The sequence below is a fragment of the Benincasa hispida genome, chromosome 10, assembly GCF_027475165.1.
Source record: "Benincasa hispida cultivar pf3 chromosome 10, pf3_genome.v1.1, whole genome shotgun sequence".
NCBI classification, from domain to species: domain Eukaryota; kingdom Viridiplantae; phylum Streptophyta; class Magnoliopsida; order Cucurbitales; family Cucurbitaceae; genus Benincasa; species Benincasa hispida.
The window spans coordinates 45971138-45993120 of record NC_143487.1 but is presented as its reverse complement, the minus strand read 5'-3'; the positions used below and the strand labels follow the sequence as shown (position 1 = coordinate 45993120).

Genomic DNA, 21983 nt, shown 5'->3' with positions numbered 1-21983 from the left:
AAAAAATCACAGATAGATAGAAGTTGTATTCATAAATAATTAATTATAAAGTCGATGCAACGGTTACAATGATGCAATATTCAAAACAAGTTCAACAAGTTTTATCCCATATATCAGAAGAAATGATATGATAAAAATAGTTTGCTATGAATTCTTTAGGAAACATAAAAAAAAAAGAATCAAATAGTTTCTTTTTTATTCCGACAAAATTTGAAAAACCAAAAACAGTTACCAGATTTCTAAAAGTAGAAAACAAAAACCAATTGTATTGTTTTTAAAAAATTGAAAATCAAAAGCCAAAAAAAAAAAAAATTGAAATAGTTACAAAATGGATAAACGAAGTTTACACTAATAAAATTAATGATAAACTCTATTAAATGCTAAAGTAAAAGCTATTAAACACAAATTTTATTTTTAGTAAACTTTTAAACATAACTTTAAAAGTTTGTAGACTAACTTCGTAAGTCCTTTAAAAATATATATACACACATGTGCACACTTATATATAAAAAATTGACACAAAATATAAGGGAACCTAAAGAATCTCAATGGTACGAGTACTTCAAATATTATATAAATTTATAATATAAATCCAACAAGATTTTCATTTTATAATTTATTTTTAAATTTCCAAGTAAGATTTGTATGTAATAAAAAAGTTTTTTTTTAATAAAAAAAACCCAAATGGAAAGGGAACAAATGTAACACAATATGATATCACATAATGTATGACATTGATAGTTGAGTTAGAGCATTGAGATCACAATCAAATATCATAATTTATAGCGTAAAATGAAAATAAAAAATAGACGGCTAAGATTACGACCTCCGCTCTTGCGGTCCGTTGGATCAAAGCAAAAGCGACCCGCCAAAATTCCATCAACGACCACCAATCTTCCTTCTAACGACTCTCCTCTTCCTCCGCTTCCACCTCCTCTCTGTCAGATCACAGCCGACACTTTGCCTAACCCTCTCTTTCTCTCTCTACTTTCTCTCTCTTCTTTATAATTTTTCACTTTCTATCGTTTACTCTTCACTTATCATTTTCCTCTGCTCTGTGTACATTTCTGGTGTTTCCCCTTTTCCTCTTTTTGCCCTTTAAAGGGCTTTTGTGTCGGTACATCCATTGCCATTCTTCCGGTTTTGAGACTTCCCCACATTGGAATGTGGTGAGTTTTATGAACCTGAATCGCTTCTTCTTCACATGCATTTTTGTTTTCTGTATCTGGGGTTTTGATTTAAGGCCAGAGGAAGAGAGATTTTGTGATGATTTTAGTTTTACTGTAATGGGTTTAGTGATTCTGTTGCATCTTTCATCTGGGGTTTTGATTTAAGAGCAGAGGATGAGGAATTTTATGGTTATTTTGGTTATACTGTAATGGGTTTAGTGATTCTGTGACATTTTTCGTCTGGGGTTTTGATTTAAGAGCAGAGGATGAGGGATTTTGCGGTGATTTTGGTTCTACTGTAATGGGTTTAGTGATTCTGTTACATTTTTCATCTGGGGTTTTGATTTAAGGCCAGAGGATGAGGGATTTTGTGGTGATTTTGGTTCTACTGTAATGGGTTTAGTGATTCTGCTGCGTTTTTCACTTGGATTTCTTTCTTGAGGTATAATTCCTTCCCCCCTTCTTTCTTTTCCTCTCTGTGCTGTTGTTTGTATTTAGTGAAGGGAAAAGGGGATAAAAGAGATAGATAGGGAAAGAGAATGTTTGAATAGACTGGACTCTTGCAGGTCTAATGATTCTCCTGTGATGGGTTTAGTGATTCTCCTGCATTTTTCACTTGGGTTTCTTTTTTGAGGTATATTTCCTTTCCCCCTTCTTTTTCCCCATTCTTTCTTTTCCTTCCTTTGCTCCTCTGTTCTGTTGTTTGATTTCAGTGAAGGGAAAAGGGAATGAGAGAGAGAGAGAGAGAATGTTTGAATAGATTGGACTCTTGCAGGTTATCTAGCCTTTTTTCTTTTCTTTTTTCCACCTACCTCTACTGGAATGCGAAATTTGTTTGACTTATTTGACAACCCACTCAGGTTCTACAGCTTTGAATTTCTTTTATTTTCTTTTCTTCTTCTTCTTCTTCTTTTTTTTTTTTTTTTTGGGGGGGGGGGGGGGGGGGGGGGATGGGATTTATATCTTGACCAAATGGAGAGTGTTTCTCTTGTTTCTTGTGGAAAAGGGTCATGTGGGTTTTGTCTGTTTTTATACATCGTCACTTGCTAATGGATAGACACCATGAGTTTGTTCCTTTAATTTAGAAGCTGAAGGTTTTGTTGTAGACTTGGGGTGGTTCATTTTTGTTTAATTGGTGGCTGCAGATATCTCTTTTGGGATTTGAAACATAGTGGGTAAAGTGATGGACCAGAAAACTTGGCTTTGGAGGAAGAAATCATCAGAGAAGATTACTGTTTCAAGTGATAAAGTAAATCTCTCTGTGAAGAAGAATGAAGAAGAGGTAATCTTTTTGCATAGTTGCTCACTGCCTTAATCATTTGAAGAGATCTCTGAAGAACACCTTATTATATGATTTTTCTTTTTGAGCTTTTGTTAGTTTGCTTACATAAGGAAAGTCAACTGTTCAAGTAAAGCTTCTGGCAATGAAGCTGATGATATTAATATGTTGCTTCATTTAGGCTGAAAATTTATGATGGACTGTTGCTTGTATTAATAGGAGTAATATATAAAATATCTGTTTTCTTCTCTTACTCTCAAAGGACTGTTCCTTTGAAGTTGACCATAAGATTCCATATTCACAATTCTGGGATCTGTGGTAAGGAAGCTTTTCTTTTTTCTTTTCTTTTCTTTATTTTTTTTTAAACACAGCTTTAAGATTAGTTTCCAGATAATTATAATATTTTTATCCTTCATGTCAGTACAGTGTTCTCATTAAGATTCCATTTAGGATGTGATTTCTTGGTTAAGTGATTATCATAGTTGCCATTATCAAATTAAAATTTCTCAACAACGTTTTGTCTTATTTAGTTATTTACTGCATTTTTTTTTGCTAAGGCTTTTAATTTAAATTAATTTTATTAACTATGACTATGAGGCATTCTCAATAATTTATTGTCCTGTTTATTTAAAATTCTTTTGCAGACACTTCTTATTGACAAAGCTCGGTTGGAGAAAGATCTTGAAATTGCAAATGATAAACTTTCTGCAGCTCTCTCTGAGTGTAAGACAAAGGATGAACTTGTGAAGAAACTTACAAACATGGAACAAGAAGCCATTGCCAGTAAATCTTTGTTCTTTCTTTTTCTGCCAACCTTGCCTTACAAGTTTTAAAAGATTTTATTTTGCATGGTGTAGAAGTATAACATCCATTCATAGTTCCAACGGTTAATGCACGACTTTTGTCAATGCTTCATTATAGGATGGGAAAAGTCAAAATCTGAAGCAGCAACCTTAAAGCAAGAACTAAATGATGCTGTACAGAAGAGGCTTGCTGGTGAAGAGAGAGTGATTCATCTAGATGCAGCACTAAAGGAATGCATGCAGCAGCTACGTTTTGTTCGAGAAGAGCAGGAGCAGAGGATTCATGATGCCGTCTCAAAGACATCAAATGAATTTGAAAAATCCCAAAAGATTTTGGAGGAGAAGTTGGCTGATACTGGTAAAAGGCTTTCAAAATTGGGGGGCGAGAACACTCAACTTAGCAAGGCTTTGTTGGTAAAGGACAAGATGATTGAAGATGTAAATAGACAGTTGGTTGGCATGGAGGCAGATCTTAATGCATTGGTATCTAGATTAGAATCCACAGAGAGAGAAAATGGCACCCTAAAATATGAAGTTAGAGTGCTTGAGAAGGAAGTTGAGATTCGGAATGAGGAGAGAGAATTTAATCGACGAACTGCAGATGTATCGCATAAGCAACACTTGGAGAGTGTGAAAAAAATTGCAAAACTAGAATCAGAGTGTCAAAGGCTCCGCCTCCTTGTCCGGAAGAGGTTACCAGGTCCTGCAGCCTTAATGAAGATGAAAAATGAAGTTGAAATGCTTGGAAGGGATTCATTTGAGATCAGAAGACGGCAGAAGAATCCAACAGGTTCATTGGATTCTTCACTAGAGAACTCTCCAGAGACTCCTAACAGACGTATTAGTGTTCTAACCTCCAGAGTGTCAGCTTTGGAAGAAGAGAACAGCACCCTCAAGGAAGCTCTCAACAAAATGAATAATGAACTTCAAGTTGCAAAAATCATGCATGCCCGTGAATCTCCAAAACCGTTACAAGTTGAATCACCACACAAATTATCAAATGGTCATAAAATCATGGAATCAGGAAAGAGTAGTCTGACATTACCTGAGCTCCCTAATGCTTCCATGTCTGACAATGGGAGCGAGGATAAGGTTAGCTCTGCTGAATCATGGGCTTCTGCATTGATTTCAGAATTGGAGCACTTCAAAAATGGTAAGCAGAAAGGGTCAACAACAACATGCAAAATAGTTGGATCTTCTGATTTGGATCTGATGGATGACTTTGTTGAAATGGAAAAATTGGCTATTGTCTCAGTTGAAACGTCTCCGCCCACAAATTCTCAGAGTCTTTCAAATGAAGTTAATGGAAAACCCAAGATATTGGAAACTGAGTTAAATGGATGTTACCCTGAAGCAGTATCAAAGGACATAGTCCCAAGGGCTTGTAGTGAAATGGGCTCCTGTTTAACATACCCCAATTGGCTTCAAAATATCTTGAAAATGGTCTTTGACCAGAGTAGTGTCTCCAAAAGAGCCCCTGAACACATACTGGAGGATATTCGAGCAGCAATGAAATGCCAGAATCCTGGAAATTCTATTGATACAAAAGAGGCTGGAAATCATTGTGGTGATATCGCTTGTGATAATGGCCGCGTGTTGCAGACGCCATTGGGAATAGATTCAGTGAGTGAAGCAAATGACACTGACATCAATTCAAGGGAGAAGCATGACAAGCATGAGGTAGATCTACGTGGTTCAATATTGAGATTGATTGAGCTTGTAGAAGGGATCAGTGTGACATCTTCAGATGATGATAACTCTTCCTCCAGAAAGGATGGTAGTTTCTATTCTGAAACACCTACAGGCTATATGGTTCGAGTTTTCCAATGGAAAACATCTGAATTAAACACTATTTTGAAGCAGTTTATACACAACTGCTATGATATGTTGACTGGAAAGGCAAATATTAGTAACTTTCTGCAAGAACTAAATTCCACTTTGGATTGGATTGTGAACCACTGTTTTTCACTTCAAGATGTTTCAAGCATGAGAGACTCCATAAAGAAGCAGTTCAATTGGGATGAATCACGTAGTGACTTTGATCTGGAAACCGGGACAAATAGTCATGTTTCAGAAGTTGATAAATCACGTGTTCTCAGAGAACAGTTGAAAAAGGATACCATTTCAAATAACCATAACGCGCCAAATGGAGAGCTGCAATCTAAGTTGTCAGAAGAAAATAGTAAACTGGAAGAAGAGCGATCGGGTGTAGAATCTGGAAAGAAAGATCTTGAAGCGAAGTTTCAGTCTACTACTGGTACAAGTGAAATGTTAGCAAATCAACTTCAAGAATCTGAGAAGAAAATTGTCAACTTGCAGAAGGAGTTAGAAAGCCTTAAAGAATTGAAGGGAACAATTGAAAGTCAAATTGCCAATCAGCGCTTGGTGAATCAAGATCTAGACACACAGCTTACGGCTGCTACAAATGAACTAATTGAGAGTCGCAGAAAGTTTGCAGCTCTTGAAGTTGAATTGGACAATAAAAACAATTGCTTTGAGGAATTGGAGGCCACATGTCTTGAACTGCAACTTCAGCTGGAAAGGTTCTGAATTCTCTATGATTTATTTCCTTAGAAGCATTTGCATAGAAATATTTGACTATAGGACATTGTCTTGTTTTAATTCTTAGCTCAAGTAAATTGCATCTTATTATTCACTCATTTATAAACTGCTAAATCATATTATCATTTCATACCTTGGCTGTCTATGCCACTGGATAGGTTATGACATGAGGTTAATTAGATTGTCTTTTATTGAATATCATTAGTGATCTTAAAATTTACTTGTCTAAATATGATATATATATTTTTTTATTCAGCACGCGGAAACAAACCCCAAGTGCAGATCGGGGTCAGGAAGAGAAGCAACTACGCACGGTAAGAACATTTCTTCTTATAATATCTTCAATGCTGGAAACTGAATTCTGCATCCAGAGAGATGTGTAATTTGGATGAACAATTAGATATAACGCTGTTCCCTAGTAGTTTATCTTTCCTGGTTCAGAGATTTAGAAATTTCTGATCAATGTGTTAGGTCTACTTTCTTGTTACTCTGATCAGTTAAAGAGAAATATGAACTTACAAAACTTTAAAGTTTCCATCAGCAAAGCAACCACAGAAGTATATTCTACATCAGTCTCATGTTCTGATGCCTTGGATGGTTAAACTTTTGCATTTGATTTAATCATGCAGTAATTTGTTCAACAATTTTGCAGGAATGGGAGATAACAACTGCTTCAGAAAAATTAGCAGAGTGTCAAGAGACAATTCTTAACCTCGGAAAGCAGTTGAAGGCTCTGGCAACACCCAAGGAAGCTGCAATTTTAGACAAAGTTATCCCCACTCAAAATGACGAAACGCAAACGTCTAGCATCTCCACCACCACAACCACCCCGGTGACAGGCACGATCTTGACCCCAGCTGCTTCCAATACCAAGACAACAAATAATCGGTTCTCTCTGCTAGATCAAATGCTAGCAGAGGACGATGCCTTCCCTAGAGATTATAAAATTTCAAAGCCTGTAGAAGTTGACGCCATCCACACTTCGACATCAGATCTTGATAAGTCAATTGATCCACAAAAAGCAATCCTCATATGGAATGGACATAAAAATGTAGTCAACAAAGATACAGTTGGTAATTTGGCTATTGTGCCGAGCAGAAAGCGGGGAGATGGTGCGTTGTGGAGAAAACTCTTGTGGAGAAAGAAGAAAGTCAGGAGCCAAAAAAAGGCCCTTCTATTTGCTGCAGCATGAGGAGAAGGAAGGCACTGAACTGTTTAACAAGCTAATGACAAGATTGGCAACCAAGGTTACTTCTTTTGACTTCTGGTTTTTGGTTTGTTTTCACTGGTGATTGTTGTTTGGTTTGTTGCACAACTAGGAAAGGTAGATAATAAGGGGTTGGATGCTTTGCTAATTTACCAGGTTTTGTAATGCTTGAATGAATTTCTACTGTACATATGTAAACATTTGCCTAAACTGCTTTGCACTTTGTATCCATTTGATGAACATATAACCTTATGCTGAGTTGCTGACATTTTGTAAATCTATAACAAGGGTACTCATCATGTGACATGGATTGTGTACTATACGTCTTCCAACCTCAATCTTTCTGTTATTTGATTGTGTATGTATGCATTTTTCGTGTATACAATGATCTAGTGAAGTTAATATAAACTTCGACGATATCCAATTTCGTGAGAGTAGATGATTGAGAGACAATGTATGAGCCCAGGCTTATACGTTCACATTATATTAGATGGATCATTCTATTTTTTTGTTTGTTGTATATTGTTTTTGTTTTTCATTTATATATATATATATATATATATATATATATATATATATTGCTGATCAATATATTTTTGGATTTTGATAATTTGAAAAACGTTTTTTAAATTGTTAAAAGAATTTTGAAAATGGAAAGGGGGTTTTGAAAATGGTTCCTTTTCACTCATGCTCATCTCATGGTTACCCCAATGTATTAAATTTTCACCGACATATCCATGGATTCGAGATCAATAAAAGTTTTTCATCATATCGTAAAAACTATGTCATTGAGTAAGAAAATATTGTAATGTATCTAAAAAGTGAAATTTATTTATTAATTTAAATTTAAATTTTTTGCTTTCATAATTTTATAAAAAAATATTCATTGATATTATTGATAATTTCATTGACATTCATAAAATTGACATCTTGGCATTGACTTTCAACATTTATTATGGTATTTAATAAATAAATTGCATAACAAAATCAAATATTTTCAAATGGATATACTAGGGTGCTAGCTATTACTCTCGAATCTAATTTTGGTTAAGCAAACTAGTTTTTCTTAAAAAATAAGTGATCAATCACACCAAATTCTTGTTTTTTAAATAGTTCAGACATAAAGACAAAATGAAATTCACAAAATGATTTAGAGTTACATTCATGGTATCGATATTTTATAGTACTTGATTTTCAATAATTGATGGCATGAATCACATAAAGAAAAATACTAAATTAATCACATTATTGAAATTATTAATCAAATAGAGGAAACAAAAATGTTTAAACATATTTCTCCAACATTTCCTATTTGCATAGAAACGACTATTATAATTTATCAAGAGAAAATTTTGAGTATTTTATGTCTCCCGATTGACCCATTTCTGGAGTGAAATGATCAAAATCTCATCCATAGGGGAGAGAAAAAGAATGATGTTTAGATAAAGAAGAAATATATATATGAATAATTACATGTAAAAAAGAAGGAATGAGAACAAGAACAGGAGAGTGTAGAAAAATGCCTATTTATATGTATTTAGTCTCTGTAAAGGATGAATCTTGCAATCTCATGGAGGCCTGCCTCTTCATAACATTGAGCAATACGGTCCACAGAGTTGTCCCAAGTCCCATCAACAGAAGCTAGATCCAACAAAAATGCAGCTTGGTCCAAGGCAACCTCCACAAGCAATAACAAAATTAATCGAATCATCTTTTCAAACTTAAACCTCAACAAAATTAAACTTTGAAAAGAAACTAGAGATCGTGGAGATGTACTTTCTTTGGGGTTGCTTTATAAAGGGTGGCTGGTCTTTTGTTCGCTGTTTTTGGAAGTTTTACGTGGTGGTGCTGGTTTATTATTACTTGTTGGGCTCTATTTCGTTCTCATGTAGGAAGATTTTAGCGTTTTAGGAGAAGAGAAGGTTTCTTTTCAAGATTCATTGATGTTGGTTCATCATTTCATCAGATTCTAAGGTTGTGCATCGTAAAGAGTTTTCAGTTTGTTCTTTGTTGGTTGGTGGTTGTTTTTTGGGTATCTTTGGTAGCTTGGTAGTAGCTTTCGTTTTTTCAGCAGCTGAAGGAGGCTTGATGGTCTGAGTTGTTCAAAAGTCTATCAATTTGTTGATCGTATCTTTTATTTTCTCTCCTTGTGAGAGTTCGTATCTCCTAAATATTTAATTATTTTCATTACATCGATGAGAAGTTGTTTATTGTTTAAAAAAAAAAGAAAGGACAAAAGAGGGAAAATATGAAATGTTCAAATGAAAGGGATAAGTTTGAGAAAATGCTGTATTATCCTGTCTGTTTGATAATTTCAAAGTAGTCCATAAAGAACAGTATAAAACCTGCGCAGGAGCCTTTCCCTTCTTGAGATCCTCTTGCTTTCCTTCTTCTGTGATCTTTTCTTTGAAATATTCAATTTGCTCATCTTCCCATTGAGCGATATTAGCAACTTCCTGAAAATGTGCCACAAAGAATACAAGGATAATCCTTTTATAATTATTCTCTCATTCTCATTCCCCCCTCCACCTCCCAAGGGGTATAAATAAGAAAGCTAATAAAAACAATGCAACAGTAATCTATGAGAAATTCAATACCTCATACTTACAGCCCAGGGTCCACCATGGTGATTTTAAGGCTCCCCTCGCAGCATCCTTAGCTTCAGTTGTTCGTCCCACCCTAAGTATCAAGAAAGCACAGATTCTTTAGGTATAAACTCAGCCAAAGCATTCTGGAGCAGTGAATAACATTTCCAACGTACTTCAGCAGAACCTCTGCATTGAATACGTATGGTCGTGCAAATCCTGGGAAGTGCTCCTTTTTAGTATAGAATTCTCCGGTTACCAGAGCTGAAACCTACAAAGGTAACAACTATTTAAGAATGTAATTTGGAGAAGGTAATAAATATTTAAGAATGTAATAAATATCTTAAGTACAGCGGCCTTACAAGATCGCCTTCCTCGAAATGGCGCAATATTTTACGTTCTATGACATCTGGAAACAACCCAACCTGAGATCGAAAGATTGTCAGAACTTGCACTGCGAAATGCATTATAGATGGCATAAAGCTTTTCTCATTGTCCTATCCTAAATCAACAGGTGCTTGGAAAGTATTACTTGAGCGAAATGAGACTTGAAAACAAGAAAAAAAAAAGCTAAATGAAATTTCTAGTTAGAGGATAGAAATGTATCTTTGAAACAAAGTAAAAGTTCGGGAGTATTTTTTAAACAAAGTATTAACAGTTTCCATCCAAAATCTAATGGTAAAGATAATTTTGGACTTTTTTTAGAAAACGTTTACAAGTTTTATTAAAACCTTTAAAAGTTTAAGGGTATTTTTGAAACAAACAAAGTTCACGGCTATTTTCAATAATTTAGCCTAAACTAACCACATTTACTTTAAAAGATACGTGATTTATGCATAAATATATTTTTTATATAAACAATTACTTAAACCATTCTCTTTTATTTTCCAGAAGTAATGTGGAAGAGTTTGAAGTCAAAGATATAAGAAAGTTGAACATTGTGTGTATTAAGCTGACACCCAGAAAGGTGATGATAAAGGCAAGCAAGGTCAAGGAGCTCAACTATCTTACCTCTCACCGCAGTACTGCACGGAGACGAAAATAACACTTGCATATAGGTTTCCTCATTGATGAGGAGGATCAAGAAGAACCATGAAAAATTATACACGCACCTTTTTCAGCAGATATCCATCTAAGTTTGTGATCCGAGATTCAGAAAAATCACCCCTTCCATAAAGTTTCTGCCCAGCATCAGCTGCTGCAAGAAATAGCTCATCATTTTGATCTCCACTTCCTCTGGCATCTTCTTCAACTAGAAGTCTGTGAATAAATTGATCAACCTGCACATCAAAAACTAAAATCAGTGTCAGAATTTCTAAGGAAAATAGTTTCCCATCATTGATTGTTTGTTTGTTCTTCTTTTTTTTTTTTTTCTTTTTTTTTTGTGTGTGTGTGTGCACGAGGGGAGGGGTAGGGGGTAATAACAAATTTCATGGAGAAAACTTACGTTCTTGGCTAGAAGCCACACTCCATTCCTATTGACGTCCACTACTGGCATCTCCATCCTGAGGAGAGTTGTTTATCAAGGTGGAGGAAAGTATGCGTGAAAAGATATGAAGTTTATTCTTCTTACCCAGCAGGTGCCGTAGGCCAGCGCAGCAGTGCAGTTATAGTACCTTGGAACAAGAACATAGAATAGATTGAGATATCATACACCTAGAAAGCAAGTCAATTTAAGAGAAAGTTTTAACATGTACCTGAGCTGTTTTTTGCCAGCGGAATGACGAGAGGAATAATCCCTTGCTTGGCTCCAGGAGAAATTATGGATGCACCTGCTTAAAACCAACAGTTTACAGGGGATTCCCATGTACATAAGAATATGTCTGCAGGTTCATAACATGTGGTAGTTCAGGCCTATTATTGGTTTTTCAAGTCTAGAGTTATTTTGAGTATCCACTTTTTAAAAGAAGTATATGCAAAACCACATTCTTTTTTTCTTTAAGAAACATATATTTATGTATATTCAAACATAAAAGAGAGAGCCAAAGGGCGGGGGTTGAGGGAACCCCCTCTCCTCCCACAAAACTATAAAGAAGAGCCTTCCAGTTCTTAATAACCATGAGAAGGCTGTAACTACAAAAGAATTTAGTGTAATTTGTGAACCATCAAGAGACTATATGCTGAACAAAGGTCCAAAAAGAATCAAAATAAGCAATCTTCAAACATCCTACTATTTCTTTAAAAGACACTACAAAAGAGCACAGGTAGCACATCCCCAAAGATGCTAAAATCTTTGTTTGAAGGAAGGAAAGCAAATCGGCAATGTAATATCAGAAAATAGAATTATGGAATGAATTTCAACCAAAGAAAAAATACCATGACATTGCAGAAACGGATACAGAACCACATATAAAGTGTACAATACTAAAAACATAGGCCACAAAGTAAAATTAAGGCAAAACCCTAGATAATTAATCTTTTAAAACGAATGTTGCAATATAAGCCATTAGGTCTACGAATTTCCAAAATGAAATCTATTCACGAGGAGATTATTCTTTCACTTCTAACTAGAAATTTAGAATGCTAGGCTTCACTCTTGCTCATAAATTTTGTATCCAACAACTTCAAAAGACAGAACTAGAGTACCTAGTCAAAAATTGATGGATTCAATCAGGAAACCTCTGAAGTGTAAGCAATTAATTCGTATTAGATTCATAATGGGAATGATTGGAGCGCTTGAGCAACAACGCACCTCTAGTCTTCAGCATTTTCAGCAAATGAAACAGATGCTGAGGAGGTTCAGTAGCCGCAATATCTTTGACGAATGATACATGGTCTGCAATAAGGCGATGGTTCAAAAAGGGATTAAGATTATGAAAATCTTTTAGGAAATGTGCTATAAATAAGCTTGCGGTGAACTAACCGGAAGTTGAGGAAGACGTAGAGCAGCGAACGGTGACTCCACGGCGGCGGAGAAGCAGTGAGGGGAGAGCGGCGGCGCGTGGACTTCCACAGACCACTCCACCACCAATTTTCATTTTGTTTTGCTAACGTTTCGATGACGATCGCTAAATGCAGCCGTTAGTTTACATGTGCTTCGTCGACAACGGCATTTATCTCTTCCTTTTTCTGAGAACAAAATATAATATAAAGTAAAGATTGATATTAAAAAAACAAAGGAGATTTTGAAAAATAGAAAAATAAGGAAAATTATTTATATAAAATAGTAAAATTTTAATCTTCCCTAATAGAGACGGATAGATGTCTATTAATGTTTATCAATATTTTTTTTGCTATTTTTATAAATAATTTGACATTTTTTAATCTATAAATATAACAAAATTTCATTATCTATTTACGATAAACAACAATAGAATTTTTTTATTGAAAATAATTTTTCTAAAAAACATTGGATAGTAAATTTATGGGTTTTTTTATTTGATTTGATAATATATTAAATTAAGTAGTAAATTATATTAAATAATGATTCTTTTTTAAGAATTCGATTGAAGAATTCTAATACTGCATCAGATGATGATCTAAAAATTAGGCAAAAAATGTGAAATGACTCGGATTTTTAAAAAATGATGAATGACCCTTTGTTGATGTCAAATTTGGGTGAAATTACCATGATATACTTGCATACACGCGAAAAAGAAGTCTCACTCTCGCTTATCTCGCTCTTTTTTTTTTTACTCACAAATCACTATGTCTCTCTCTCTCTTCTTTTTTCCAGTCACAAATCACTATGTCTCTCGCTCTCTCTTTGTTTCCCCACTCACAAAATCACCCCTCTCTCTTGCTCTTGCTCACCGAAGTTGATCGCATCGCAGCTGTGTGGACTCGTTGTGTTGGAGAAGAAGAAGATGTACAGAGGAGAAGAAGCCGAAGAAGAAAAGGACGTGTAAAAGAAGTTTTCTCACATTGGAGAAGAAGAAAAAGAAAAAAAGAAGGGCAATATCGTAATTTTATATGACCATGACATCAACAAAGGCACTTTTTTTAAAAAAAAAAAACTGGGTCATTTGCCATTTTAGACCTTTAAAATAAGTCTTTTGGGCAATTATCTCAAATTCTAACTTCACAAATATTTAGAATCAATATAACACAATTAATTACAAAGTTATTTTTCTTTTCGTTATAAAGGAACTTAAAAATATATATATACAAAAAAATAGATGTAGATTAGGCTGCACCCATCTATCGCGCATCCCAAACAACACTTAATAAAAATATATCATGTAGATTTTAAAAAAATTGAATTTTTTTTTTATTTTTTTTACTATTTATAAAAAAGGGAACGCATGAGATTACACACCCTGTGACGTCCCAAAGATTCGTTAAAAAAAAAAAAGAACAAAAAGAAAAAAAAGGGAAAAAGTTGATAGTTAATTTAGGAAAAAGAAAAGAGAGTTAGGGTTATAAAGGTGTTGGGGGGACCTTGGGTTGCGTGCTAAAAGAAAAAAAAAAAAATTCTTCTTCCCTTCTTCTCCTTTCTCCAGAATGGCGAAACACCCCCCACTGTGCATCTCCGCCGCCACCGCTCGACCGTGGGTCCACAGCCGCGCGAGTTTCGCCGTTCTAGCCGTGCCTAGCCGATCGTTGCTTTCTTTTCTTCCCTGTCCGTCGGCCCGACGCCGTCGAAGCCACTGAAGCCGGAGTTCGCGAGGCTCTCATCTTCGCCGTCGACCGAGTCCGAAACCGCCGAATGCTGAAGCCGCTGAAGTCGCGAGCCTTTGCCGTCGACCCGAAACACCGATCGAACAGCCGAAGCTGCAACTCGGAGCCGCGTCGTCCTTTCCGTCTGCCTGTCGCCGGTTCAGGTCGCCGTGGATCGCGGTGGTTCCGACCGATCTGTCTATTGGGGTAAGTTCGGCTGGAAGCCCATTGTCTCTTGAGATGTTGGGGCCTAAGCTAACTTTCACCGTGGAATTTGTGGTTGGTTTCAGGAAAAGTTGTTGAGTGGAGCAAGGTTTCGTTTTGGATTTTGATAAGCTTGCTGAAAATTTTTTATGTATATGTGAGTAAATTGTGATAAAATTAATTGTGCTAAAGTTGATAAGTTGGACGTAAGGGTTAAGGGGATATTGTGATAAGGTGCATGAATAGGCTGGGGATGCCTGTGACTTTGCCTTCTCGTGTTCGCCCCTTATGCCTATGCTTGCATTTTAACGCATGACAAAAGAGATCTGTGACCTGGGCCATTAGGACGATTTACTGTTGAAGGGTTAGGAACCAAGCGGTAAAGTGCTGCATGTGGTCACCAGGTATGGCGCCACAAACTAGAGGAAGAGGCGGTCGAGGCAGGAAAGTAGTTGGGGAGCGGGACCCCGACTTGCAAGAACCCGAGATACAGAGCCAAGAGGTGCGAGACCCGCCATCTCGTGACCCCTCTAGGTTAACTTGGTAGAGGGTTAGACCAAGAAGTGGGCCTCGAGCTTCGATTGTGCCCCTGCCAGGATCGTCATCCTCAGAAATTCCAATAGAATATACGGCTATGGCTGCAGCTATTGGGAACGTTGTCATGCAGGCCGTGGTGGGACAGTTAAGGGGCATGGTAGCCGAGCAGATAGCCCAACACGTACAGTCATAGCAGGCGCCATCCTCGTCAGTCCCGTTACCACTAGTTCAAAATCAGGATAGGGCCACGAGTCGGACTGTGGCAGGCCTTTCTTTGGAAGCTGGATACCTGCGAGAGGCCTTTGGAAGCTGGATACCTGCGAGATTTCAAGAAGTATGATCCCCCGTCTTTTAACGGATCTCTAAAAGACCCCACAAATGCAGAATTGGGGTTGTCCACTGTTGAGGGGATCTTTCAGTACATGAGGTGTCCAGAGGAGTAGAAGTTGCAGTGTGTCGCTTTTGTTCTCATCGACAATGTCAAGCGCTGGTGGTGCTCGACTGAGAGAATGATAGAAGCTGGTGGAGGCCAAGCCATGTGGGATCAGTTCAAGGAGCAGTTTTACGAGAAGTACTTCTCTACTCATGTGAGGTACAACAAGCAGACTAAGTTCATGAACTTGAAGTAGGGGACCATGACAGTAGAAGAGTATGAAGAGGAGTTTGACAAATTGTCTTGCTTTGCCCCTGATCTAGTATCTACCGAAGCAAAGAGGGTTGAAAGATTTGTGCAAGGACTTCGAGACGGGGTGCGAGGCATTGTGCAAGCTCTGGAGCCTCCCACCTACGTCGCAGCCTTCCGAGAGGCAGCACGTGTGGGTTGTCCTTCAGGGATAGAATTCCTGAAGTCCTTGACCGGCCCCCGACCAGAAGAGGAAAGTTGAGCAGAAAGTTCCAGGACCTCCGTAGAAGGCCCAGAGTACAAGCAGGTCAGTAGGGCATGCCCAACGACAGGCTACTACTTCAGGAGGAGTTTGGAGGGAAAAGCCAGTGTGCAAGTCATGTGGGAAGTGTCATTGAGGACGTTGTCTGATTGACACAGGAACTTGTTTCAGATGTAAGCAGATATGGCATATGGCAGACCAATGCCCTATTAGTGGTTCCAGAAGTGCGGGGGTCAGCCCTCGAGTTCGCATCAGGGTAGTTCAAATCGACAGCAGTAGCAGGGTTGGGTCTATGCCACCAATCGTCGGGAAGCTGAGCACTCGGAAACAGTGGTGATAGGTACGCTCTTAATCTTGGGGCACTATGCCTTGATGTTGTTTGACTCTGGCTCATCCCATTCTTTCATTTCTTCGTTGTTTGTAAAGCATGCCATGTTAGTTTTGGAACATTTGGGTTATGTTTTATCAGTGTCTACACTGTCAGGAGAAATTATGATAGCAAGTGAAAAGATAAAAGTATGCCAGTTAGAAATAGCAAACCGCACCCTTGATGTGACTCTGATAGTATTAGACGTGTGATTTCGATGTAATTCTGGGCATGGATTGGTTGGCTGCCAACCATGCTGGCATAGATTGTTCTCGTACGGAGGTGAATTTTAATCCCCTTAGGGGGTTGGACAGTAGTTTTGCCCAAGGTGATTTCAACAGTTAAGGCCAAGAGATCAATTAACCAAGGTGTTTGGAGTATCTTGGCTAGCATAGTTAACACAAGAGAAGCCGAGGTTGCACTAACCTTTGAACCAGATGTGAGAGATTATCCCAATGTATTTCCAGAAGAACTTTTAGGATTGCCTCCACCAAGGGAGATTGATTTTTCGATCGAACTGGAGCTAGGCACTATTCCTATATCCAAAGCACCGTACAGAATGGCTCCGACAGAATTGAAAGAACTGAAGGTTCAATTGCAGGAACTGCTTGATAAAGGGTTCATACGACCCAGTGTTTCTCCGTGGGTGCACTAGTGTTGTTTGTGAAGAAAAAGGATGGGTCGTTATGTTTATGCATAGACTACAGGGAGTTGAATAAGGTGACCATCAAGAATAAATACCCGCTTCCTAGAATCGATGACCTGTTTGGCTAGCTACAGAGTGCTACCGTATTTTCCAAGATTGACCTACGATCAGGTTACCATCAGCTGAGGATCAGGGACAACGATATCTCAAAGACTGCATTTTGATCCAGATACGGGCATTACGAGTTCATTGTAATGTCTTTAGGTCTGACCAATGCTCCAGCGGTATTCATGGATTTGATGAACCGGGTGTTCAGGGACTTCCTAGACACCTTTGTAATCGTTTTTATTGATGACATCTTGGTATACTCCAAGATAGAGGTGGAACACGAGGAACATCTTAGGAAGGTCCTAGGAACACTGAGAGAAAACAAACTGTATGCAAAGTTTTCTAAGTGTGAGTTCTGGCTACGGAAGATGTCCTTCCTTGGGCATGTGGTGTCGAAGGATGGGGTTTCAGTGGATCCAGCTAAGATTGAGGCCGTTACCAATTGGCCCCGCCCTACAACAGTTAGTGAGGTGAGTAGCTTCCTGGGATTGGCTGGATACTATCGTAGGTTTATAGAGAATTTCTCTAGCATGGCCACATCGTTGACTCAGCTAACCAGGAAGGGAGCTTCGTTTGTTTGGAGAAAAACTTGTGAGGACAGTTTTCAGGACCTCAAGTAGAGGTTGGTTTCAGCCCTGGTTCTCATCGTACCAGACGGCTCCGGGAACTTCATGATCTATAGTGATGCTTCTAAGAAGGGTTTGGGTTGCGTGCTTATGCAACATGGTAGGGTGGTCGCCTACGCCTCCCGCCAGTTGAAGAACCATGAGCGCAACTATCCTACCCACGACTTGGAATTGGCAGCGGTAGTGTTTGCCCTGAAGATTTGGAGGCACTACTTGTATGGGAAAAAATCCAAGTGTTCGCTGACCACAAGAGTCTGAAATACTTCTTCACCCAGAAAGAGTTAAACATGAGGCAGCGTAGGTGGCTCGAGTTAGTAAAGGATTATGACTGCGAGATCCTCTACCACCCAGGTAAGGCAAATGTGGTAGCCGATGCCCTCAGTCGAAAGGTAGCTCATTCGGCTGCCTTGATCACTAAGCAGGTTCAGTTGTGTAAAGACCTGGAACGAGTAGAGATTGCGGTGGTAGTGGGGGGAAATCACTTCGCAGCTAGCCCAGTTGATAGCACAACCAACCTTGAGGTAGAGCATTATTGTTGCATAATAGGGTGACCTCGACCTGGTTCAGAAGTGTTGTCAGGTAGGGTTGGGTCAGGCAAGTGAATTTTCTGTATCAGTGGACAAGGGTCTTTTGTATTAGGGACGGTTGTGCGTCCCAGCAGATGATGGTCTGAAAGGAGAACTGTTGGCAGAAGCTCATAACTATCCATTCTCGATGCACCCAGGTAGTACCAAAATGTACCAAGATGTGAAACGGTATTACTGGTGGCTCAATATGAAAAAGGGAGATAGCTGACTATGTCAGTAGATGTTTAGTCTGTCAGCAGGTGAAGGCCCCGAGGCAGAAGATAGCAGGCTTGCTACAACCGTTGGATGTGCCAGAATGGAAATGGGAGAGCGTGGCTATGAATTTTATTATGGGTTTGCCCAGGACAGCGAAGGGTTTCTCGATGATTTGGGTTGTGATAGACAGACTCACCAAGGTGTACATTTTATTCTAGGAAAGCCCACGTACACTGTGAGTAAGTGGGTTCAGTTATATATGAAGGAGATAGTAAGGTTGCATGGTGTGTCAGTGTCAATTGTGTCCGACAGGGACCCTCGTTTCACCTTCAGTTTTTGGAAGAGCCTCCAGGCAGCTTTAGGGTCGCAGTTGAACTTCAATATAACTTTCCACTCCCAAACTGATGGGTAAACAGAACGTATAAATCAGACGTTGGAGGACATGTTGCATGCTTTTGCGTTGGAATTCTCAGGGGGTTGGGACTCCCACTTTCATTTGGCAGAGTTTACTTATAATAATAGCTATCAGGCTACCATTGGCATGTCGCCGTTTGAAGCTCTTTATGGCAGAGGTTGCAGGTATCCTGTTTGCTGGGGTGCGATTGGGGAGAGGAAACTGGTGGGAATTGAGTTAGTGGAGTTGACGAATGAAGCCATGCAGAAGATCAGGGTTAGAATGCTAGCAGCGCAAAGTAGACAGAAAAGTTATGCGGATGTTAGGCGTAAAGATCTGGAGTTCGAAGCAGGTGACAAGGTGTTCCTGAAAGTGGCACTGATGAAGGGTGTCCTGAGCTTTGGGAGGTGCCACTGGTGAAGGTTCTATGGTAGAACCATCAGTTTGAGGAAGCAACTTAGGAGCGAGAGGACGAGATGAGGGCACTGCATCCAGAGTTCTTCTAGGATTAGAACTTCCGAGGATGAAAGTTTATTAAGGGGGGAAGAGTGTGACGCCCCAAAGATTCGTTTTTTTTAAAAAAAAAAGAAGAAAAAAAAGAAATTCTTCTTCCCTTCTTCTCCTTTCTCCAGAATCGTGAAACACCCCCCCACTGTGCATCTCCACCGCCACCGTTCGACCGTGGGTCCACAGCCGCGCGAGTTTCGCCGTTCCAGTCGTGCCTAGCCGATCGTTGCTTTATTTTCTTCCCTGTCCGTCGACTGGATGCCGTCGAAGCCACTGAAGCCGGAGCTCGCGACGCTCTCATTTTCGCCGTCGACTGAGTCCGAAACCGCCGAATGCTGAAGCCGCGAGCCTTTGCCGTCGACTTGAAACACCGATCGAACAGTTGAAGCTGCAACTTAGAGCCGCATCGTTTCCAGCCATGTCGTCCTCTCCGTTCGCCTGTCACCGGTTTAGGTCACCGTGGATCGCGGTGGTTTCGACCGATCTGTCTATTGGGGTAAGTTCGGTTCCTTGTTTGGAAGCCCATTGTCTCTTGAGATGCTAGAGCCTAAGCTAATCTTCACCATGGAATTTGTGATTGGTTTCAGGAACGTGTGGCGGTGAAGAAAGTTGTTGAGTGGAGCAAGGGTTCGTTTTAGGTCAGTTCGTATCCTGAGGTAAGTGGTTTACTGTCGGTTGCCCTAAGATTTTGATAAGCTTGCCGAGAAATTTTTATGTCATATATGAGTAAACTGTGATGAAATCTGTTATGGGTAATTGTGCTAAAGTTAACGTATGAGAATACCGTGATGTATACTGTGATGAAGTTGGACGTAAGGTTTAAGGGGATATTGTGATAAGGTACGTGAGTAGGCTGGGGATAGTGTGCTAATGTTGATGTATGAATAGACTGTGATAAGGCTTGATGTATGAATAGACTGTGAAAGGCTTGATGTATGAATAAACTGTGATAAGGCTTGATGTATGAATAGATTGTGATACAGTTGATGTATGGGTAATGGTGTTAAAGTTTGATACTGATTCATGGCCTTGATTGCATGCTTATATCTGAGATTGTACTGATCGTTTGTATGCTTATGTCCATATGAGATTTTAGTGGCTATTAGTGTTACCATTGGGCTATGCACATCGCATGTGTGAGCCTTCAGACCCACACCCTATGCTTATGTACGGTGTCATTTTTGGGATCACCGTTTGTGTTTATGCCTGTGACTTTTTGTGTCACTACTTATGAAAGCGTGTCTTCGGGTTCGCCCCTTATGCCTATGCCTATGCCTATGTCTATGTTTATGAAGTCTTTGTGCATTTTGGTTCAATGGAAAGACTAACAGATCACTGAGTGAGCCCAGTAGTGGGCTGCTTACTGAGTATATTTTTATAGTCACCCTTTCTTTCTCTATTTTTCAGGTAAGGGTAATGACAGACTGGCGCATGACAAAAGAGAATCGTGACCTGGCTATTAGGACGATTTACTGCTTCCGCACTTAGTGTTTTGAAGTCTGGCTTAGGAATTAGACGTTTTACACTCTCATGCAAAATTCATTTATTTTATTAATTGACTATTTAATTGTTTTCATTTTAAAGTTGGGTTTAGAGGTATCCCAAATGGTAAATTTTTATTTTATTTTATTTTGTTTTGTTTTAGTTTATTTATTATTATTTAATTATGTTTTCATATCTTTGCTCATTTGAGCATTACTAAATAAAATTAAGCTTTTATTTGATGGTTTAAAAGAAAATGTACGGTTAAGCCTATGCATGCATGAAGTAGCGTCCTAGAATTAAGTAGGAAACCAGGGGCATTACACACCCAGTTTCGTACAATATTCTTTTTCTTTAGTTATATCTGCTTTTCATTAACTTTTCTTTTCTTTACAAGTTCTTTTCTCATCTCTCTTGTTATTTTGTTGGTATTTATCATTATGGTTTTTCGCACAATAATTGTAGATTCAAAGTTTTGACTTTCTTAATCAAAAGTCTCTATGTATCATGCCAGGAAGTAGGCTCATGTTGGCTTCTATCCACCGTAGATTTTTACCTTCTATCAATAATGGAATCAGTAATAGAAGTCTGTCATGAACAGACTTCAGTTCACAACCTAAATTTGTCGACACTAGACTTTGGATTTAAACACAGGGCAAAAATAGCAAACTATTTTTTTTAATTAATTCCAATTTTACCCTTACTCGAAGTATCATGATAAACTTCTATCAATAGTAGAAGAATATCACTCAATAGAACTCCATTGGTGACAAATTCTTGTTACCTATTGAAATCTATTAGTTAGTCACAATGTTGGCAGCTAAACAATAACCAAACAAATCAGAAAAATCCTAATACAAAAGGAAAAGGCAAGAATGTAAGAAGTCAACTAAAGATATTAGAAGAAGCAATAGTATATCAACATTATTGAGTTCCTTGTATTTAGTTGATGAATATTCTTATGGGGTTTAACAAAAAATTATCTTTAATATAACCATATACAAGTGTAGAATTTCTCAATGATATTAATCCATCATTGGTTAAGCTCTATCATTGATAGGACATACCATGATATAAAATAAGAAAATGTCATCAACATTACAATCTCACTTTTTTTTTCACCCAACCAAATAATCCTTCTCTATCTATTCAAATGTTGCCTATTTCTTGGTGAGATGTAAGTGTAACCACAGAACGATAGAAGACTAAACATACATAAAAGATAATTAAAAATGTAAAAGT

General features: G+C 38.3%; 2 protein-coding genes and 1 long non-coding RNA gene across 6 annotated transcripts; 2 read left to right on the top strand and 1 right to left on the bottom strand.

Moving 5' to 3' along the window:
• Positions 1 to 830: 830 nt before the first annotated feature.
• LOC120088072 (filament-like protein (DUF869)) lies at positions 831 to 7324 on the top strand. Of its 4 annotated transcripts, none has more exons than XM_039045111.2 (7): positions 941 to 1611; positions 1736 to 1803; positions 2315 to 2451; positions 3093 to 3231; positions 3370 to 5794; positions 6070 to 6127; positions 6466 to 7324. In XM_039045111.2, the coding sequence occupies exons 3-7, from the start codon at positions 2353 to 2355 to the stop codon at positions 7003 to 7005; spliced, it is 3261 nt and encodes a 1086-aa protein (XP_038901039.2). In that variant the 5' UTR covers positions 941 to 1611; positions 1736 to 1803; positions 2315 to 2352; the 3' UTR covers positions 7006 to 7324. The 4 variants fall into 4 exon arrangements, with proteins under 4 accessions (XP_038901041.2, XP_038901040.2, XP_038901039.2 ...); XM_039045115.2 differs by having other exon boundaries at positions 944 to 1169; XM_039045113.2 differs by lacking the exon at positions 1736 to 1803 and having other exon boundaries at positions 831 to 1611.
• A 989-nt stretch (positions 7325 to 8313) lies between these two features.
• On the bottom strand, positions 8314 to 12677 carry LOC120087717 (protein IN CHLOROPLAST ATPASE BIOGENESIS, chloroplastic-like). The gene is made up of 11 exons (XM_039044592.2): positions 12469 to 12677; positions 12298 to 12381; positions 11303 to 11377; positions 11179 to 11221; positions 11053 to 11110; positions 10718 to 10885; positions 9968 to 10030; positions 9782 to 9876; positions 9618 to 9699; positions 9366 to 9476; positions 8314 to 8698 (listed from the first exon to the last, which is right to left on the bottom strand). The coding sequence occupies exons 1-11, from the start codon at positions 12581 to 12583 to the stop codon at positions 8558 to 8560; spliced, it is 1035 nt and encodes a 344-aa protein (XP_038900520.1). The 5' UTR covers positions 12584 to 12677; the 3' UTR covers positions 8314 to 8557.
• A 1258-nt stretch (positions 12678 to 13935) lies between these two features.
• LOC150033398 (uncharacterized) lies at positions 13936 to 20998 on the top strand. The gene is made up of 3 exons (XR_016523864.1): positions 13936 to 14411; positions 14495 to 16169; positions 20667 to 20998. It is a non-coding gene; the product is annotated as an uncharacterized LOC150033398 (long non-coding RNA).
• Positions 20999 to 21983: the final 985 nt, after the last annotated feature.

Excerpts from the sequence above, each read along its gene's own strand:
- LOC120087717 (XM_039044592.2), bottom strand. The coding sequence starts at position 12,583 with ATGAAAATTGGTGGTGGAGTGGTCTGTGGAAGTCCACGCGCCGCCGCT. Across the intron at positions 11,222-11,302 it reads GCTGGCAAAAAACAGCTCAG|GTACTATAACTGCACTGCTG; the intron begins GTACATGTTAAA and ends TCTTGTTCCAAG. Across the intron at positions 10,031-10,717 it reads ATGGATATCTGCTGAAAAAG|GTTGGGTTGTTTCCAGATGT; the intron begins GTGCGTGTATAA and ends TTTCGATCTCAG.
- LOC120088072 (XM_039045113.2), top strand. The coding sequence starts at position 2,353 with ATGGACCAGAAAACTTGGCTTTGGAGGAAGAAATCATCAGAGAAGATT. Across the intron at positions 2,452-3,092 it reads TGAAGAAGAATGAAGAAGAG|ACACTTCTTATTGACAAAGC; the intron begins GTAATCTTTTTG and ends ATTCTTTTGCAG. Across the intron at positions 6,128-6,465 it reads AAGAGAAGCAACTACGCACG|GAATGGGAGATAACAACTGC; the intron begins GTAAGAACATTT and ends ACAATTTTGCAG.